The following is a 15,479-nucleotide window of genomic DNA, read 5'->3' on the forward strand; positions in this document are numbered from 1 at the left end:
CAGGTATTATGACAACTTTACCCAGTGCACAGAACGTGAAGCCAACAATGCAAGTTGCTTTTGGCCAAACCCCCTTGCAGAAGGCTTTATCACTGGAATTCATAAACAATTCTTTTCAAACTGTACTTCAGAAAAGGTTCACTGGGAAGATCCACCAGATGAAATTCTCATAACACTGATCTTGATCCCGGTCTTGTTGACATGTGCCATGATAACACTGGTAGTATGGTGCAGCAAAAGAAGTGATATCTTAGTGTAAGTTCTTCTTCTGGGCTTTCTTTTTCTTCATTTCTTTCTTCCCTAAACACTAAGAAAGGAAGACGAAGAGAGGAACATGGCATAAAGATTTCAGATCTGCTGAAACAGAACCAGTGAGATACTGAGATGCTCCTGTGAATGAAGAGCTGCCTGCTGCTGCTGTGTCACTGCTTCTGTCTTGACCATGAGTATTTGCTGGTGGAAAGCTCTACTTCCATCAAGCCTCATCAGCATGGAATTCACAGGCAGCTCCCAGAAACAGGAGGGTTTCCAGACAAATGGACCCCTTGTCTGCAAAAGGAGTAAAATTACTTTCCTGTGGGCAAAGGTGGCTGGTAAAATTTGCAAAGCTGTATGTGTGTAATACTTACTGCAGGGGAAGTGATATCTCTTGAAGTTTTGTGCAGGACACTCAAGGTTTTCATCTGTGAACTCTGTGACTTGGAGAGATCCCTGGCACAGGAACTGATTATGGATATAACCAGGTGGCAGCTTTTCTTAGAAGCTAGTCAAAATCATCATTATCAAAACTGGGAAGTATTGTTCTGGCAAAGAAATAACTTCTGTGTCCAGTGACTATCTGCACAGGGAAATTATCCTGCCACATTATAAAATAGTTCAGAAAATTCCTTTAAGCATGGCTGCTTGGAATCGTATGTCTTACAAACAAACTTTGGGAGGATATGTAAGTCCTACTTTACAGAGCCAGAAAATGTGAAAGGAAATTGGTTGATTATAAATACATTAAGGAGTAATGAAGAAACACCAGACTTTTCATACACCAGACTCTTTATTTTTCCTCTTTTATAATTATTATTCTTGATGACTTGTGTTCACTGTATACTCCCCACTCTCACTCCAATTTGTGCAAGTGATATACTACAAATAAAGGTGGCATGTTGATTGAGGTGCCTTTCAGAGTATTGTACATAAATAATTCTTTGTCCTGTGAAGAGTGTGGGAACTAAAGTATGAACATCAAAACTTGGAATAGTAGTAGGAGGAAAGAGAAAAATTCAACTCAGAAATCTTATTCTATAAAGTTATGTAACAGTTGAAATAAAGACCATATGCTCAAAACAAAAGAACTTCTCTGTGTTGCAAACCTTCTTTTCACATGCCTTTCAGTTCAATGCTCTTCTATGACTGTGCAATGTCTGTTACAAGTGACTTTTCATTTTTCCATACCTTATGCACACAAATAAAATACAGTTGAATGGCTGAGTAATTGTGTTTTACATATTTTATAGTTAGATTTTTTTCCTGTAAGGTTCTGACTCCATATTTGAGACTTAGGTCTATGATTATGAAAAGCATTTCCATGCTTGAATCAAATTAGAGGTGCTCAATTTACTAGATTATTAATCTACATACATTGTACAGATAAATAAATAACCCTTATAAGCTGTACTGGTTTGTTTTCACATCTGTTCACAAGGGTTGAAGGCACCAACTTGTTTATTCATTACTCTGATATTGGAATGATTCAATTTTGAAAGTGTTTCCTGCGTGTTTTTCCAAAGACTCTTCGTCATTCTCTAGGTGCTAGCAGAAGCTGCTCTTTGTAAAATAGAAGAATGAAATAATGTATTAAGCAATTCTGTTTAATTTTCTATTGAATTTTTATTTTCTGTATTAAAATGCATTGGACCACCAAAACTAGTGGTCAGTTAAGACACCCAACCCATTCATTTCATCCAAAATATTGTTTGGTTAAGCATTTTGTGTGGCCAAACCAAGCAATTTTATATTCTGCATGGAGTTTCATTTTAATTCTCATTTACTTAAACTTCAGCAAGCTTCAAGGCAAGTTTCAAAACTTTGTTTTGGAAACCACACAGTAAAAATTTTGGCTTTTAAAAAACCGCATTCATTTCAACCTAATTGTCATGTTTGGGGCAAATTCTGGACAGTTTCTGACTCATTTGGAATCATGTTCACCTAATGAACAGGTCGGCTGAGAGATATCAGTCAGCTTAATTCATAAGCCTAATTTATAAAATGGATTGGCCTGGGTACTAAGTGAGGAAGAAAGCATGATGAATTCTTACCACCAGATGTGTACTGTGGTCTTTAAAAGAATGCCATGTTTAAAATCTCTAGTTCAAAGAGTCTTTTAAAATATAAGATTCAAAGGAACAGAAATAGTAGATTTTGATTCATCTGCTGTAGAGTAGGGGTAGAGGATGCTGAAACTAGTCTGTGCTTTGGAGGTGAAAATTTAATCACTGTTGTGTGTCTTCCTCATCCAAGTGTGATCTTCTATTACTTTTTATATGGCTGCAGAAGGGCAGGGAAGTTGAAACAGTGCATGGGAAACAACACAGATTATTCAGTGTAGTCTCAGTGTTTTAAATCTGAGAAATGTTTATAGTGTTTTTAAGAAAAATGCAGCTGCAGTAGTTAGTTCTTAACAGTTGTGTCCATTAATAGAGACCCAGAATGATAATTGTTGAATCTTTTGACATAGGTTGTACTATGTGTTGATGAGAATTAGTGCATTTTAGGACCTTTTTATGTCTCCCCCAAGCCTATTTCCATTGGCAAGAAAATCACATCTGGTACCAAGAATCTGGCTCATTTATTAATTGCAAATTAATTTGATAGCACAACAGAGTCTCAGGAATAACAATATTTAAAAAGAAATAACTTGTTCAGAATCCTTCCTAGAACTGGAACTGTGGTTGATCCCCAGCAATATTAGGCCAAAAGAGAAGTGCCAGCTAGCTGACATTGCTAATTGCTGTGAGTTATGGGATTTTTTGCATTTAGTAGCAACTGTGGAAGTGCGTATTACCATGGGGTATAAGAGCTTCAGCAAAGAGTTAGCAGAAGAAGATGATGACTAGCAGGACCAAGGCAAAGGCAGAGGGGGCTGTCATCTCTTTCAAGAAAAATAGCAGGAGGCCAAAGGAGGAAGAGTTCCTTCAGGGCAAGGACAAAAATGGTCAAGTCCACAAAAAAATGTGGTACCTTCTTCCAGGATATGATCTCACCATAAGCAGGTTAGTAGCAAATGTCTCTTGGGGCATTGGTAGGGAATGGTGAGGAAATCCTGCATGCTGTCTGCATCTGTCCAGTGTTCATGCAGAGGGAATCAACAGCCTCTCATTTCTGGCATCCCCACAATTAAATGAATGTATGTGGTGTAAATTCCCTTCTACAGGGACTGAGATTCCAGATGAATTTACAGGAATGCTCAGCAGGTGTGCCCCTTTTTTGACTGGTGTAGGTGGTGTCTCTTCCTGCCTAAATGTCATTTGTGCATCCTGGCAGCAGATGTCCACCTGTTCCAATACATTGGCTGTTTTGGAAGCTGAAGCAAAGTATGAATTTTGCAAGGCAGCAAGATGTAATGCAGCAGTGCTGGACATTATTTTGCTTAAGCCTTGATCATCAAAACTATGAGGGTATTTCAGAAAATGAAAGGTCCTGAGCTGTATTTCCAAAGTCTGAGTTCCATGGGAGGAAAAGAAAACTTTGTATTTTTTTAACTCATGGGTCTGGAAGGATAAGGACAATTAGAGACTGTCATTGCTTCTGAATACAAGAATTATGGAGCTCCCTATGTGCTTTGACGGAAATACATGCAGTGGTGTCTTAATACTCAGAAGTGGACATAGAAAAAGCTATTGAATTTTAGTTAGAGTCTATGTTTCTGCTATTCTAACAGAATTTTGAATTAAGAAACTGAGATCCTCAAATAGCTCTGTGGATTTGATAAGAAAAGGAAATTTTCTGCACAGTAGGAAATCTGGGGAGCATTGAGGCTAGTACCTTGTCTTTGAACTCTCAGCAGAACATTTTGAAAGGATACAAATAGTAATGGTGAATAATAGGCATAATCTGTCACCACCAACTGTGCCAAAGCACTCAGGCAGTGGAGGCAGAGCCAGGTGGTCACAGGTGGTATAGAGATGCCGCCCTGCTTAGACCTGGCTGTGAGAGCCGACTCTGCTCGGAATTGTCTGGAGACACATCAACGCGGTGCCATACTCGGCTTTGAGAGATGTGCCTTCTTTGCCTTACGCAGAAACCATCCCTAACGTGATGGCCTGGCTGCTGGAGTGGAGACAGCTTCAAATGAGTTTGTAGAAGATGTGCCTTTGTAGAGTTTCCTGTGAGTGTGCATATACAGACAAGACTTCCAGGGTACTAGGGGTTTTTTTGGAACTTGCAGGGATGGCAGCAGCATAGTTGGAATTACTCCTTAAGGTTTGTCATTCTGATATAAGTTGAGTTCTGTCTAAATCCTTCATGGTGGGGTATTTTTTTCTTTACTAGTTTTCATATCTAGGGTGTAGATATCTGCATGAGAACAGGGTCTCATACTTTGTTTTCATCACGCTCTAAGGGAGACTCTTGGTTTTCATGAGATTCATGGTCAGAAATGCTCTCAAAGAACCATTAAATGGATCCTAGTGACAGTTTCACTGTAGCTTCAGCTACAATGTGGTAGACATCTAAATTATAGAGGATGTTAATCAGGCTCCCAGGTACCTTAGACCTCTGTTCTTCAGTGCCCCATCTGAGTAGGGAATAATTTCAGAAGGATGCTATGAGCATAAGAAGGTGAATGATCACAAGTTGCTCAAAGATTATTGAGTTGTAGAACCTACTTACAACAATCTAATGATTCAAAATGACAGCAATTAGAAAACCAATAGGAAATACAGGCAGGGAGAATTTTCGTGATTCAGTCAATTTGGCTAATTGTTTTTCTTGGTTATAATTTTTTATTTGCAGTTTTTCTTTTTTTAAATTAATGGGCTAGAAGGGGGAAATAAGGAGCCTGTGCCTGTTAAAGCAGAGCCCTAAGTTTCTGAAAAATGCCATTGTATTTCTCATCTATGATTAACATTAACATGGCTCTTCTGTCATCTTCATTCTCCTGCTGCTCAGAACAGCAGGAGAATGCAATTTTTGCCTGACAGTTTCAATACCGTTAAAGATTCAGAATGACAACAGTGGAAGCTTTTTAGCACATAGCTGCTTAAAAGTGAAATATGTTGAGTGACTTGGAAACTAACTGAACTATTCTTGGAGAGCACACCAGGGAGCTGCATAGGTGCAGAGAGAGTGAGTGGGAACACAGATAATTCCACTAACAAAAATCACTTTAAATCCTAGGAAATTATGGTACATTTAATTGCTCACCTCATAAAAACAACCTTAGTTTGTAATTCAAAAACAACTGGGGAAAACCTAATTATGTATGTAAATATGTACCTTATTTCTCCATACTCTTCAACAGGACTGTAACATAACTGCAAGAGAAATGTGCTCCTATTTTCCAGCTATATTTATACACAGCATGCAGATGGAGAGGATCCAGTGATCAGTCACCATATTGTTGACATTATGGAGACTGAGTGTGAGTGGTGTATCTGCTCAACATTTGATGCATAAAGTTCTCTATAAACCAGAAAATGTTATGTGGGTGCCTGTCACTGCAAAGAGGAGATTCCACTGGTTTATGTTCGTGAGAAACTGTTGGAGGCACATATAAGCACAGTGCCAAGCTTCATTAGAACCAAGACACTTGGGGAGACCAACTGATATCAGCCTTGGAGCATACCTGTGTCTGATCAGACTCCTGTAACACCAAAATATTCAGATTTTGATAGACAATAGTGGCCAATTGTTGTAAAAGCAAAGATGCATATTTTATGAGAATTGAACAAACAGGTTGTTTTGTTAGGAACTTGGATAGGAACTAAATTTGAAAGCAATTGCACATTCAGTCATTCTTATTTCAAATTACTGTAATGAGGCATGGATTTGAGTGAGCCTTAATGTTTAGCTAATTAAACTAAATATTCACTTATAGATAAAATAATGCATGCAAAGTTGCACTTTGATTTTTAAGTTGGTCTCTGTCCTTGGCATTAATTTTAACCTGAATGAAGAGAGAAGAGTAAGTAAAAAAAAATATATTTCTGAGATATAAAGAATTTTGCTAATTTATTAAAACAAATAAATTATTTGTTTTTATTGCTCTGGTTTAGTTTGCAATTTTGACTTTGTATAAAAGTACATTACTTTCTTTAAGGTCAGCATGGATACTTTTTCAAAGACATGAAGGTATTAATACAGACCACTGTTGCCTTGCTTTCTGTTTTATTTTTGATGAAAATACTGTCAGGGTCATATCTTAGCCAGCAGACCTGAAGGAATAGCCAAGCCAGATTATAAAGGAAACCTTCTTAACCCTAGTGGGGCACTGTAGTAGAGTGCTCCTTGGGGCTGTCTGGAGACACTCTGCAGACTGAAAAGCCTCACTTGGAAAGACTTGAGTTTGCTGTCTTTCGATAAAGGGAATAATTTTTAAGGACAACTATTAGTAATTGAGGTTACAGTTTATAGAAACTTTATAGGATCAGCATCTTAGAGACCTGTGCACTGGGATCCCCATGCTGGGATTTTGAATAAGTGCATTCCCATGAGTTTCAGTCTCTAAGGAGAGATATTTGCTTAGAGTATAACATTTTTGGGGTGGTTGCAATGAATTTTCCTGTCAGCAGGGAGTGAATCCCAGTTCTCTTGGACGCCTAATTTGTCCCAGTTTATTTTAAAGTGAAGAGCTCTGCCAGTAAATTTTACCCTTTTTAGGAATTATTCTAGGCATTAAAACTACGTTTTAAAACATTTGGAGAAACACCAGTATTTGACAATCACATTGGCAGAATATCTGCAGGCTACCTGTTTTTTTTCTGTCTTTCAAGGATTTGGATTTGCTAGCAAAAATGACATGATTTAGGAGAACTTTCTTTAGCAGATTAGCAGAACTAGTAGTCCTTTCTAATAACTAAAGCCTTAATACTCAACACAAAATACTCTCATAAATCTACTACATACGCTTTGATTTTCTTATGCTCTTTCCAAGAAAAGAAACCATTAAGCATAATTTCAGGACTTAAGATGTGGTAATTGATCACTGGATCCTCTCCATCTGCATGCTGTATATAATCTGAAATAATTATGAAATTATTTTATTTAAACATGAAGGAAAATGCTTCTGACTCTGTCTGCATACTTTGGTAGATTATAAGACTTAAAGACATGGTGTTTTGTGTAATATGCAGTATTGTCAATGTATACTCTAGGGTAACACTTTAGGAATACAAATCAAGGGCAGCAATAGGTCACAAATATTTCTAATACTGCAAAAGTGTACTAATTAAGCAGGAGGATTTTACTGAGGAAAAATCAACATTATGGTATTTGCTTACATGAAGGGTCCGATATGATAGTTTATGATGTTAGTTGAGGCTTTCATTAAAAAATGAAATCCAAACCCTAGTAATGAGCAGGAATACAGTTATATGAATGCTTGGAAAAGCAAAGACCTAGATCTGCATCAGCTACTGAAGTTTCCCAAATGTAAACAGTGTTTAATTTGAGTCTGTCAAATGCTTTTGCCCTGCTATGGATTGCTATGCTTAGTTGTTCTGGGTTCCAGAAGTTTTAAGAACATTAAGTTTAAGAGAAGAAACAATGCTAATCAATAAAATTTAAAAAACAGTGCAACTTTAGTAATGTGTGTATTCCAGAGACCAAAATGCATTCAATTCTACATTGAAAAACCCATATTGCTCATCAGTTTTTCTTTTTTCATCACTTTAGGCTCGCAAATATGAAAGTTTTGATTTCACTTGCTTAGAGATGGGTTAATTTTATGGGTCCAAACTCTATTTTACATTCTCTAATTGTATGGTATTTATAGAGTGTTATGAACATGCTAATTTTCTGCCAATGAACTTTATGGTAAATCAGAGTTGGATTCCCTTGCTCTCAGAGGAGTAACAAAAAAGGGTCAGCTCTCTTTTGGAGACACTAGATGTCCTTTGCAATTAGTATCACTCCAATTGCCACGATGAGAAGTTTCAGGGAGAAGTGTGGTAAGAAGTATAGCACTGCATCCTTTCTCTTAGGCTCAAATTCCTTTGAAGAGAAGAGAATTCAAAGAACAAGAACTTTCCTTTTGGACCACAGCATGTGCCTGTCTTAACAGTCTCCTTTAATAAGGTTAACCTTCACTTTAGCTCCATGGCTTTAAACAAATGTCAGTCAAGCATTATCTCCACCAGTGCGTGTCTTAATTCTCTTTCATTCTTAGTGCAGTCTCCAGAGTCTTAAAATTTTTTGCCCTTCAGAAATACACCAAGCAGTGTTCAAGTTTCCTTTAAAATCTTGCTGATATTTATAAATGTTATCAAATGGAAAATATTACCTATTCCCCTTTATCTTGACTTCTAGATAGGTTAGAAAGATGTATAGAAGGAGAAGTAAAAGGCAACAGACATATTGTCTTGAGTGAAAAATGACGAAGTTTCCAGATGATGTAAAACTTGACACATATTTTACAGTTCCTGTAACAAATGTGGTGTCAAAAATCATATAATCAATGTAAGTATTCATTTAAATTTTTATTGTATTTGTAAAATTAATTTATGCAGAAGTTACAGACAGTTTTCCCTTCTTTCTAAATTTCCCTAGTATATTAAAATACATTGTATATTGTACAGAGGTTTTGTAACAAGTCAGGACACGTAGGATGAATTTGTCGTACTCATATTCTGTTGTGCCCAAAGCTATTATTAAAATCAAAGTGTGCATAGAAGAAAGGCTAATGCACTAACCAATTGGACCACCCAGCTCATAGACAAAAATAGAGCATAATTCTCTGTTTTGAATATATGCTATTCGTGCTCATGGGAATACATAGTTGAAAGGAAAAATGTGGCTGTTGTTCTTCCTAATGTTTGTTATAAATGGAATGCACCATTTATTACCCTTCAGTAAAGTACTGTCCAAAGTAAAAGTCTTTGAATAAAGAAAAGAAAAATACAGTTCATGGAGTATTATTTTTGAAGCATTATTTCAGTGTTCAAGGATATAGGCAAGGGAATTGATGCCTGTCTGGTGGAATTTGAAAATGGCCAGACAATACAGTGTGATGAGCAACCAACAAAAGTTGGCTATGTTTTGCTCTTGTGCAGTGCACTTTATGGAGAATGAATCTGCTTCTTAGAGTAGATGGTTATGATTTGTAACTCATGCACTAGGTTTTCCAAGTTGTTTTATAAAGTATGACTTCTGGGAAGTATCACATTTCACTGTGATAGCTAGGCTAGAGAATATATATCCTTGATGAAAACCAAGTATGACATTAAGAGCAAAGTTTTCTCTAGAAGATTTTTCCTGACACCATAGCTTGCCAGCCAGGTCACATTCCAGGCATGTCCCTGCAGCCTGGTGAGTCCCTGCCATCACGTCCTGTTATGTGCCACAGGGATGAGGGTGCACTGCCTTGCCCTTGCTCCCTGACATCTGGACACCAGGGAAACACTGATTAACTTATTGTACACACTTTCATGCCCCAAAAGGACATGACATCATTCTTACAAGCTTGTGATAACCAACAACAGTGAGATGCTTCTGTCCCCTTCCATTCCATGAAATAAACCCCTACAAATCTGAGTGAAAGAATGCATTAGCAGCATGTAACATAAGAGCAGTCTCCAGGGCAAATGTCACAATGTTAATGGTAATAAGAGCGGTAGACCTAAATTGCCTGGTTAACCTGGGAGTGTTTTAATTGAACAGAAGCCAGAAGGCAAACTTGCGTGAAAGAGCAATATATTACATGCAATCCACCAGTCAGTACTCCTAAGGTAGACTATAATCCCTGATCTAGGAAGCTGTTTATTTTTGCTCAAATTTTAGTGTCTTTGATGGATTCAATTGCTTGTAAGCTTGTACATTTCCATGGTTTTTTCCTGACTTGTTCTTAAATGACTTCAGAATCTACTCATGCACCAGTGAAGTCATTGAGTTGGTCCGCTGACCTGCCTTTGGCTGGATCATGCCAGAACTATGACATGTATAGAGCAAAATTTGGATCCAGCTCTGAAACTGAAGAAAGAGTAATGCCAAAATAAGGTTTGACTTCGACTGATGTTGAATTTTTGATTTAAAATAACCCCAACTTGGTCTTTTGAGTGCCATCACAAATTCAGCCCCAGATATTGGGAGGAAATTTTGCCCTTTTTGGTGACTGAAGGGAATTAAAAGGCAAGGGAACATTTCCAGCTACAGAAGAACTTTCAACCAGATATCTTCTTCTTGCATTAGTCATCAGTTGTTGTGGAAATTATTAGTCTGTGTGTTGGTAGTCACTATGTAGACATTAGTCTGTTAAAAAGTTTTGGTTTTGAAGGAAAAAAATACATGAGATTTAAAAGTAATAGTAAAAAAAGGGCTGAAAAAATTAACTGAAACTGTATTGTCCCTTACAATATCTTGTCTTACAGCTTTACAGAATGTTACAGAAAATACACCTGTAATCTGTGTCAAACGTTTCCCATTTTCTTGAAAACTGAATACAAGTTCTTGTTAAATTCTCCCACTAAACATGATGCTTCTGAGACAACCACAGGCCTCACAAAATTGAAGATTGCTTGTCATGGTAAACCATATATTAGACCAGCAGCAGTAAATATGAGGCATGCTGCAAGCCACAGATTTCCTGGGGCCGATGATCAAGACAAAAAGTTAATGACTGCTGATAATGTCACCAGTGCATACTGTTCCTTAGGATCCTACCAAAGACTCTTCATATCAGAGCAATCATATCAGTTCTCCCAGGGTCATATGATCAGCTTCCTCAATTTTATTTCCACTCTCTGGGTGAAAAGAGTGCCTGAGAAAAAAAGAAAATAGAAATATTTATAGCTTTGTGTTGTGTGTTTCTCTCTTAAGAAACTGCAGGGTTCCTGGCTGCTGCAGTGGATTGGAAGTGTGCAGTAACTGCTCTCTATTTATAGTCCTTCTTTGAGACTGGGGTTAGATTGACAAGAAGTCAAGCATTTAACAAGGACAATGCAGTTCATAAGAAGCCTACATGATGGCATAGGGTCACTTTTACTGCAGCTACTTTATAATGTAATTCAGAAGAAAATTGAAAACTTTATTTCAATTGGCTTGTATTTTGGGGGAGGTTCCAAAGAAGAAGAAGAATCCCAGGCAAGTTCACTCTGACCGTATCATGCATAAGAGACTCCACTAATACTTAATGTGTCTTTCCTTGGTGTGGATTGTTTGCAATTATGTTTGAGTGCAAACCAGGCACTCTCCAGATTTCCCATGCATCAGTTTGTCCATGTGGACCCAGACAGAAGATTAGCTCGGTGGATATGCTTGACCCTTTATTCACTGTGGTGCCTGAAAACCAGTTTCCTTTAAGGTGTGTAATATAACTATTGAGTTCAGGGGAGTGATTTGATCCTTTCTCTATAAAGTACCATGCTTTGGATCTCTGTCAATGCAGTCAGTATCAAGGACATGAGGGGTGTGAGGGGTGGCACACAGGTTATAAACCCATTGCAAATGATTACAGTAGAGGAGCCTACCTCTTTCTATTGGCTTTATAGGTCTGGGCAGTGGGAGTCCTGCATCTGTACATATCTTATTAGAGCCACACAAATTTCTCTTGGATGCTCTGGGAAGATAACTGGTTATATACTGTATATATAACCAGTTATATATATATATATATATACTGTATATATCCCTGGTTATATACTCTTCCAAAATTATTACTTACATAAGGGAAAGAAAAGTGGCCACAGAACATTGATCATGCTTACCTGCTTTCACATCGTGTGTATAAACTGGCATGGCTACTGCAAAGCATGAACTACTATTATTTAGCTGAATACCATGGCCAAAAATTAGAGTAGTAGAGTCCTGCTGTGCTATATGTGTGTGTGTGCAACAATCTCATAGTTATGAATACTGGAGAATTTTGAGATGAACTAAGAAAATACGTTAATGAAACACAGCTCTAAGGGGATGAAAATTTGCATCAAAACCTCCTAAAATAATAAATTTATTATTTGTGTGCCTATGATAATTATTTTAAAATAAAGCAGAAGTAACTTACCACTTACCAAATACATAAGCAATATTACCAGACATGGTACAGTACAATGACACAGAAACATTTTTTTCTTTTGTTTTTGCTTTTGTTTTTGGTTGTTTTTTTTTTTTTTTTTCCTGGGGAATGTTAATTGGTGATCAAAAGATGAGAATTACATAGTCACAGTCTTTGGGAATTAGCCTTTATGAGTTATGAGGATGTCACAGATCAGTAAGCTTAGCTGAATGGATCAAAAGCACACAGTTGATTTGGCAGTAATTAGTCATAATTTGCTTGATTTTGTTCAAAACAAAGTTATTTTCAGTTAGAAGGAAGTATATTCATATTGTTGGTAGAAAAAAAATCTCCATTCATGTTCCTGCCCAAGTTTTTTTAAACCACTGATGACAGAGTGGTGCCAAAGAATACAGCATAGATTTTGAATGAAATGCGGTAGATACTGCAAAGAGTCTTCAGTTTTCCGATTAGCTTTTTCTATTAACTACATTTTCCCTGGTACGTAACATAGGCTCTGGAAATATTAAATAGGTTTAATAGGTACAAAATTCAAATATAGTGGGCTTCTTCACACAAAATATGATTAAACTGTAGAACTTATTGGCCCAGGAATTTGTTGAGATAGATAGCAGCAGCAAAAACCAAATTGTCTGACTGTATGGAAATCAGGAATATTAATGTTACCAAAGCATACAGGAGTCATTGGCAATTTTGGAGTCCAAGTAGGTTTCTGCCACAAAATCAAAATAAAAAAAAAAAAATGCAGAGAGTGACTTTGAAGTCAAAGCAAATGTGTGAATGCTTCTTGTAATTCATGTATAAATTTCAACTATCATTTGGTCTCTTTAATACGCAATATATTTGGGTTCTTTTTTCATTTGGTCTCTTTAATACACAATATATTTGGGTTCTTCAATAAATATATTGACTGCTGGAGATTGAGAAGGTATTTAAGAAGGAGAAGTACTAGCTTTCCTGAGTGTGACCTTGGAGAAGAGAGTAATAAACTGTCATTAAGTCTAGAGAAAAGTATCTGAAACTGATGTGAAATTTTCCCCTAAAGGAGCTCTTTTAGCTCATTGGCCATAGCAGATTTCTGTGAGGGTGAAAGGAAGGATTAGAAAAGGGGAAAAGAGTTCTTAACAAATACATCCTAAAACATTCCCCTGCTTTTCCCAAAGAAAAGCTACTGACAGTAAAAAAAAAAAAAAAAAATCTGGACACTCCAAGCCTCGTCTGGCTTGTGACTGTGAAGTAGCTTGCTGAGGTATTTTAGTGTAACTCTGCTTTGCCAGACATTTAATGTTTATTTTTACAGAACAAGCTAAATTCAAGAAACTTGTTTATTTTTACAAGTGAGCTAAATTCAAGAAACATTTTACATGCTTGCAGTGTATGTGGTGTGCCAGCAACCTTAGAATGGGAATGGGATGGCTCTGGTGACCAGTAGCTATTGCTCACTTAGATCTGTAAATCTGAAGTACTTTCTTCATTAAACAATATCCTTCATTCTCTGCAAACAAAATGTGTTTTTGTCTTTGAGAGGACTTGAAATTATATGTAAGGCAAGTTGGTTTAGATTGAATATAAGGAAGAGATTTTTTTGTGGTGAGGGTGGTGGAATCCTGGAACAGGTTGCCCAGAGGAATTGTGCATGCCCCATCATTGGAAGTTTTCAATGTCTAGTTGGATGGGGCTTATAGCAACTGGATTTAGTATGAGATAGTCCTTCACCTGGCAGGGGAATGAGACTAGATGATCTTTGATGGCCCCTTCCAACCCAAACCATCCTGTGTTTCTATGTTTCTATGTATTTTCTGGCTTAATTTTTTTTTTTTTTTTTTTTTTTTTTTTTTTTTTTTTTTTTTTGAATCAAGTAGTTTGATGATTTTGTATTTATGTTCCTGGACTGCAATGGTTTAAACAGACTCCCAGATTCCCCAAGATATTTATGCTGATACTCTGTTATGTGAGACAGTGTTTACAAAAGTAACATAGGACTTTAGAAGAGTGCAAACCCTGTAGGACTGTGGATCAGGTATTGAGTTTCCTTTTAAGCTTTTTACTTACCATTTTCAAAACTTTTCAGTAAGGCAACTGATTTTTTTTTTTTTTGGTCGTGAATTGTGAGGATTGTTTCTTTGCTGCCTGGTCACAGGCTTGCTTACGTAACCTAATCTACATGATCCTCATTTCCCATTAGATTAATACCTGCCTAAATTTCCTTGTGATTTTTCTTCTAAATCATGATGCAAATTATAGGGAAAACCAAGGTCAAAAATTGATTGCTACAGTGATTTTGTAAGCAGTTGCCATTTCATTGGCAACAAATAACCTGAAATTATCAAAGGCTAAGAGTTTGATTCATCACAATATGCCAGTTTTATTCTGCAGTAAATCCACTGATTTGACTGAGCAACTCCAAAATAAAGATTAGTGGTGATGAATTATGTTTGGGTTTTTAAAAAATTTTCAGAATATAAAAATTATATAGTAAATAAAGTTTGCTCTTCACAGAGTTGTTATGTGGAGAAACATGCTTTCTGTGAATGTAAATGTGCAAACCTGGCAGCAGTTAAAACATTAGAGTGTAGAGGGTTGGATTGAATGGCTCAGTTAATGATTTCTTTGCAGTACTGCTTTTGACGTTCCTGCATCTTTCAGGATCCCTTGGGAAAGAGGTGCATGGAGCAGAGCTAAGGGAAGGCATTATACTTTAATAAATTCAGAACTATATCTTGGGTATTCTTTGTTCTCATAAGCAAAGAGGGAACTTCCAGAATCAACTGATGTGATTTCTGATATCCTATTACCTTAAACTGGCCAACCTCTCAGAGTCTGGACACTCAGTACTTCCTAAAACCAGTATCCTTTAAGGCTAATGGTAGAAGAAAGCCCTCTGAACTTAGTTCTAGTGCCCTGTCCCCTGGGACATCTCCCCTTGGCTGTTCATTGTGTATGGTAATTAATTTTTCAACTCTGCAAATTTTTACCCTGTTGTACTACTTCCAATGCTTTCGTTCCCTCTTGGATGCAGATGTTCTTTATGTTCTAATTCAGCTTCCTCTTGTGAATTAGTTTTCAACTGGAAAACTAATTTTATTTTGCAAATAAACTTAGGACAATTGACTCTAACTGACTTTATGTGTCTAATAACTGAAACACTCTTTTGGCTTCTGCTTTGCTTACCCAAAGAACACACTGTCATTTTGTAGGCCTCTCTACTGAGGTGGTCCCCCAAATGAGGACAGCTGTGCTTTACTAGTTGGCTGTATGGATT

The 15,479-nt window shown here is 37.0% G+C and overlaps 1 protein-coding gene across 5 annotated transcripts in view; it reads left to right on the top strand.

The window, feature by feature from the left end:
- Positions 1-15,479, top strand: part of RAMP3 (receptor activity modifying protein 3) — a 146,816-nt gene that overhangs the window by 41,504 nt on the left and 89,833 nt on the right. For 3 of the 5 annotated variants that reach the window (XM_071429860.1, XM_071429858.1, XM_071429859.1), the window contains one exon: positions 4-7,788. The exons of the other annotated variants lie outside the window; for them this stretch is intronic. In XM_071429860.1, the coding sequence (XP_071285961.1) occupies positions 4-259 (256 nt within the window). In that variant the 3' untranslated portion in view covers positions 260-7,788. Of the gene's footprint in view, positions 1-3; positions 7,789-15,479 lie in introns of those variants that run through there. 5 annotated transcript variants of the gene reach the window in all.

The sequence above is a fragment of the Agelaius tricolor genome, unplaced genomic scaffold (assembly GCF_023055355.1).
Source record: "Agelaius tricolor isolate 1412-34295 unplaced genomic scaffold, bAgeTri1.0.p SCAF_6, whole genome shotgun sequence".
NCBI classification, from domain to species: domain Eukaryota; kingdom Metazoa; phylum Chordata; class Aves; order Passeriformes; family Icteridae; genus Agelaius; species Agelaius tricolor.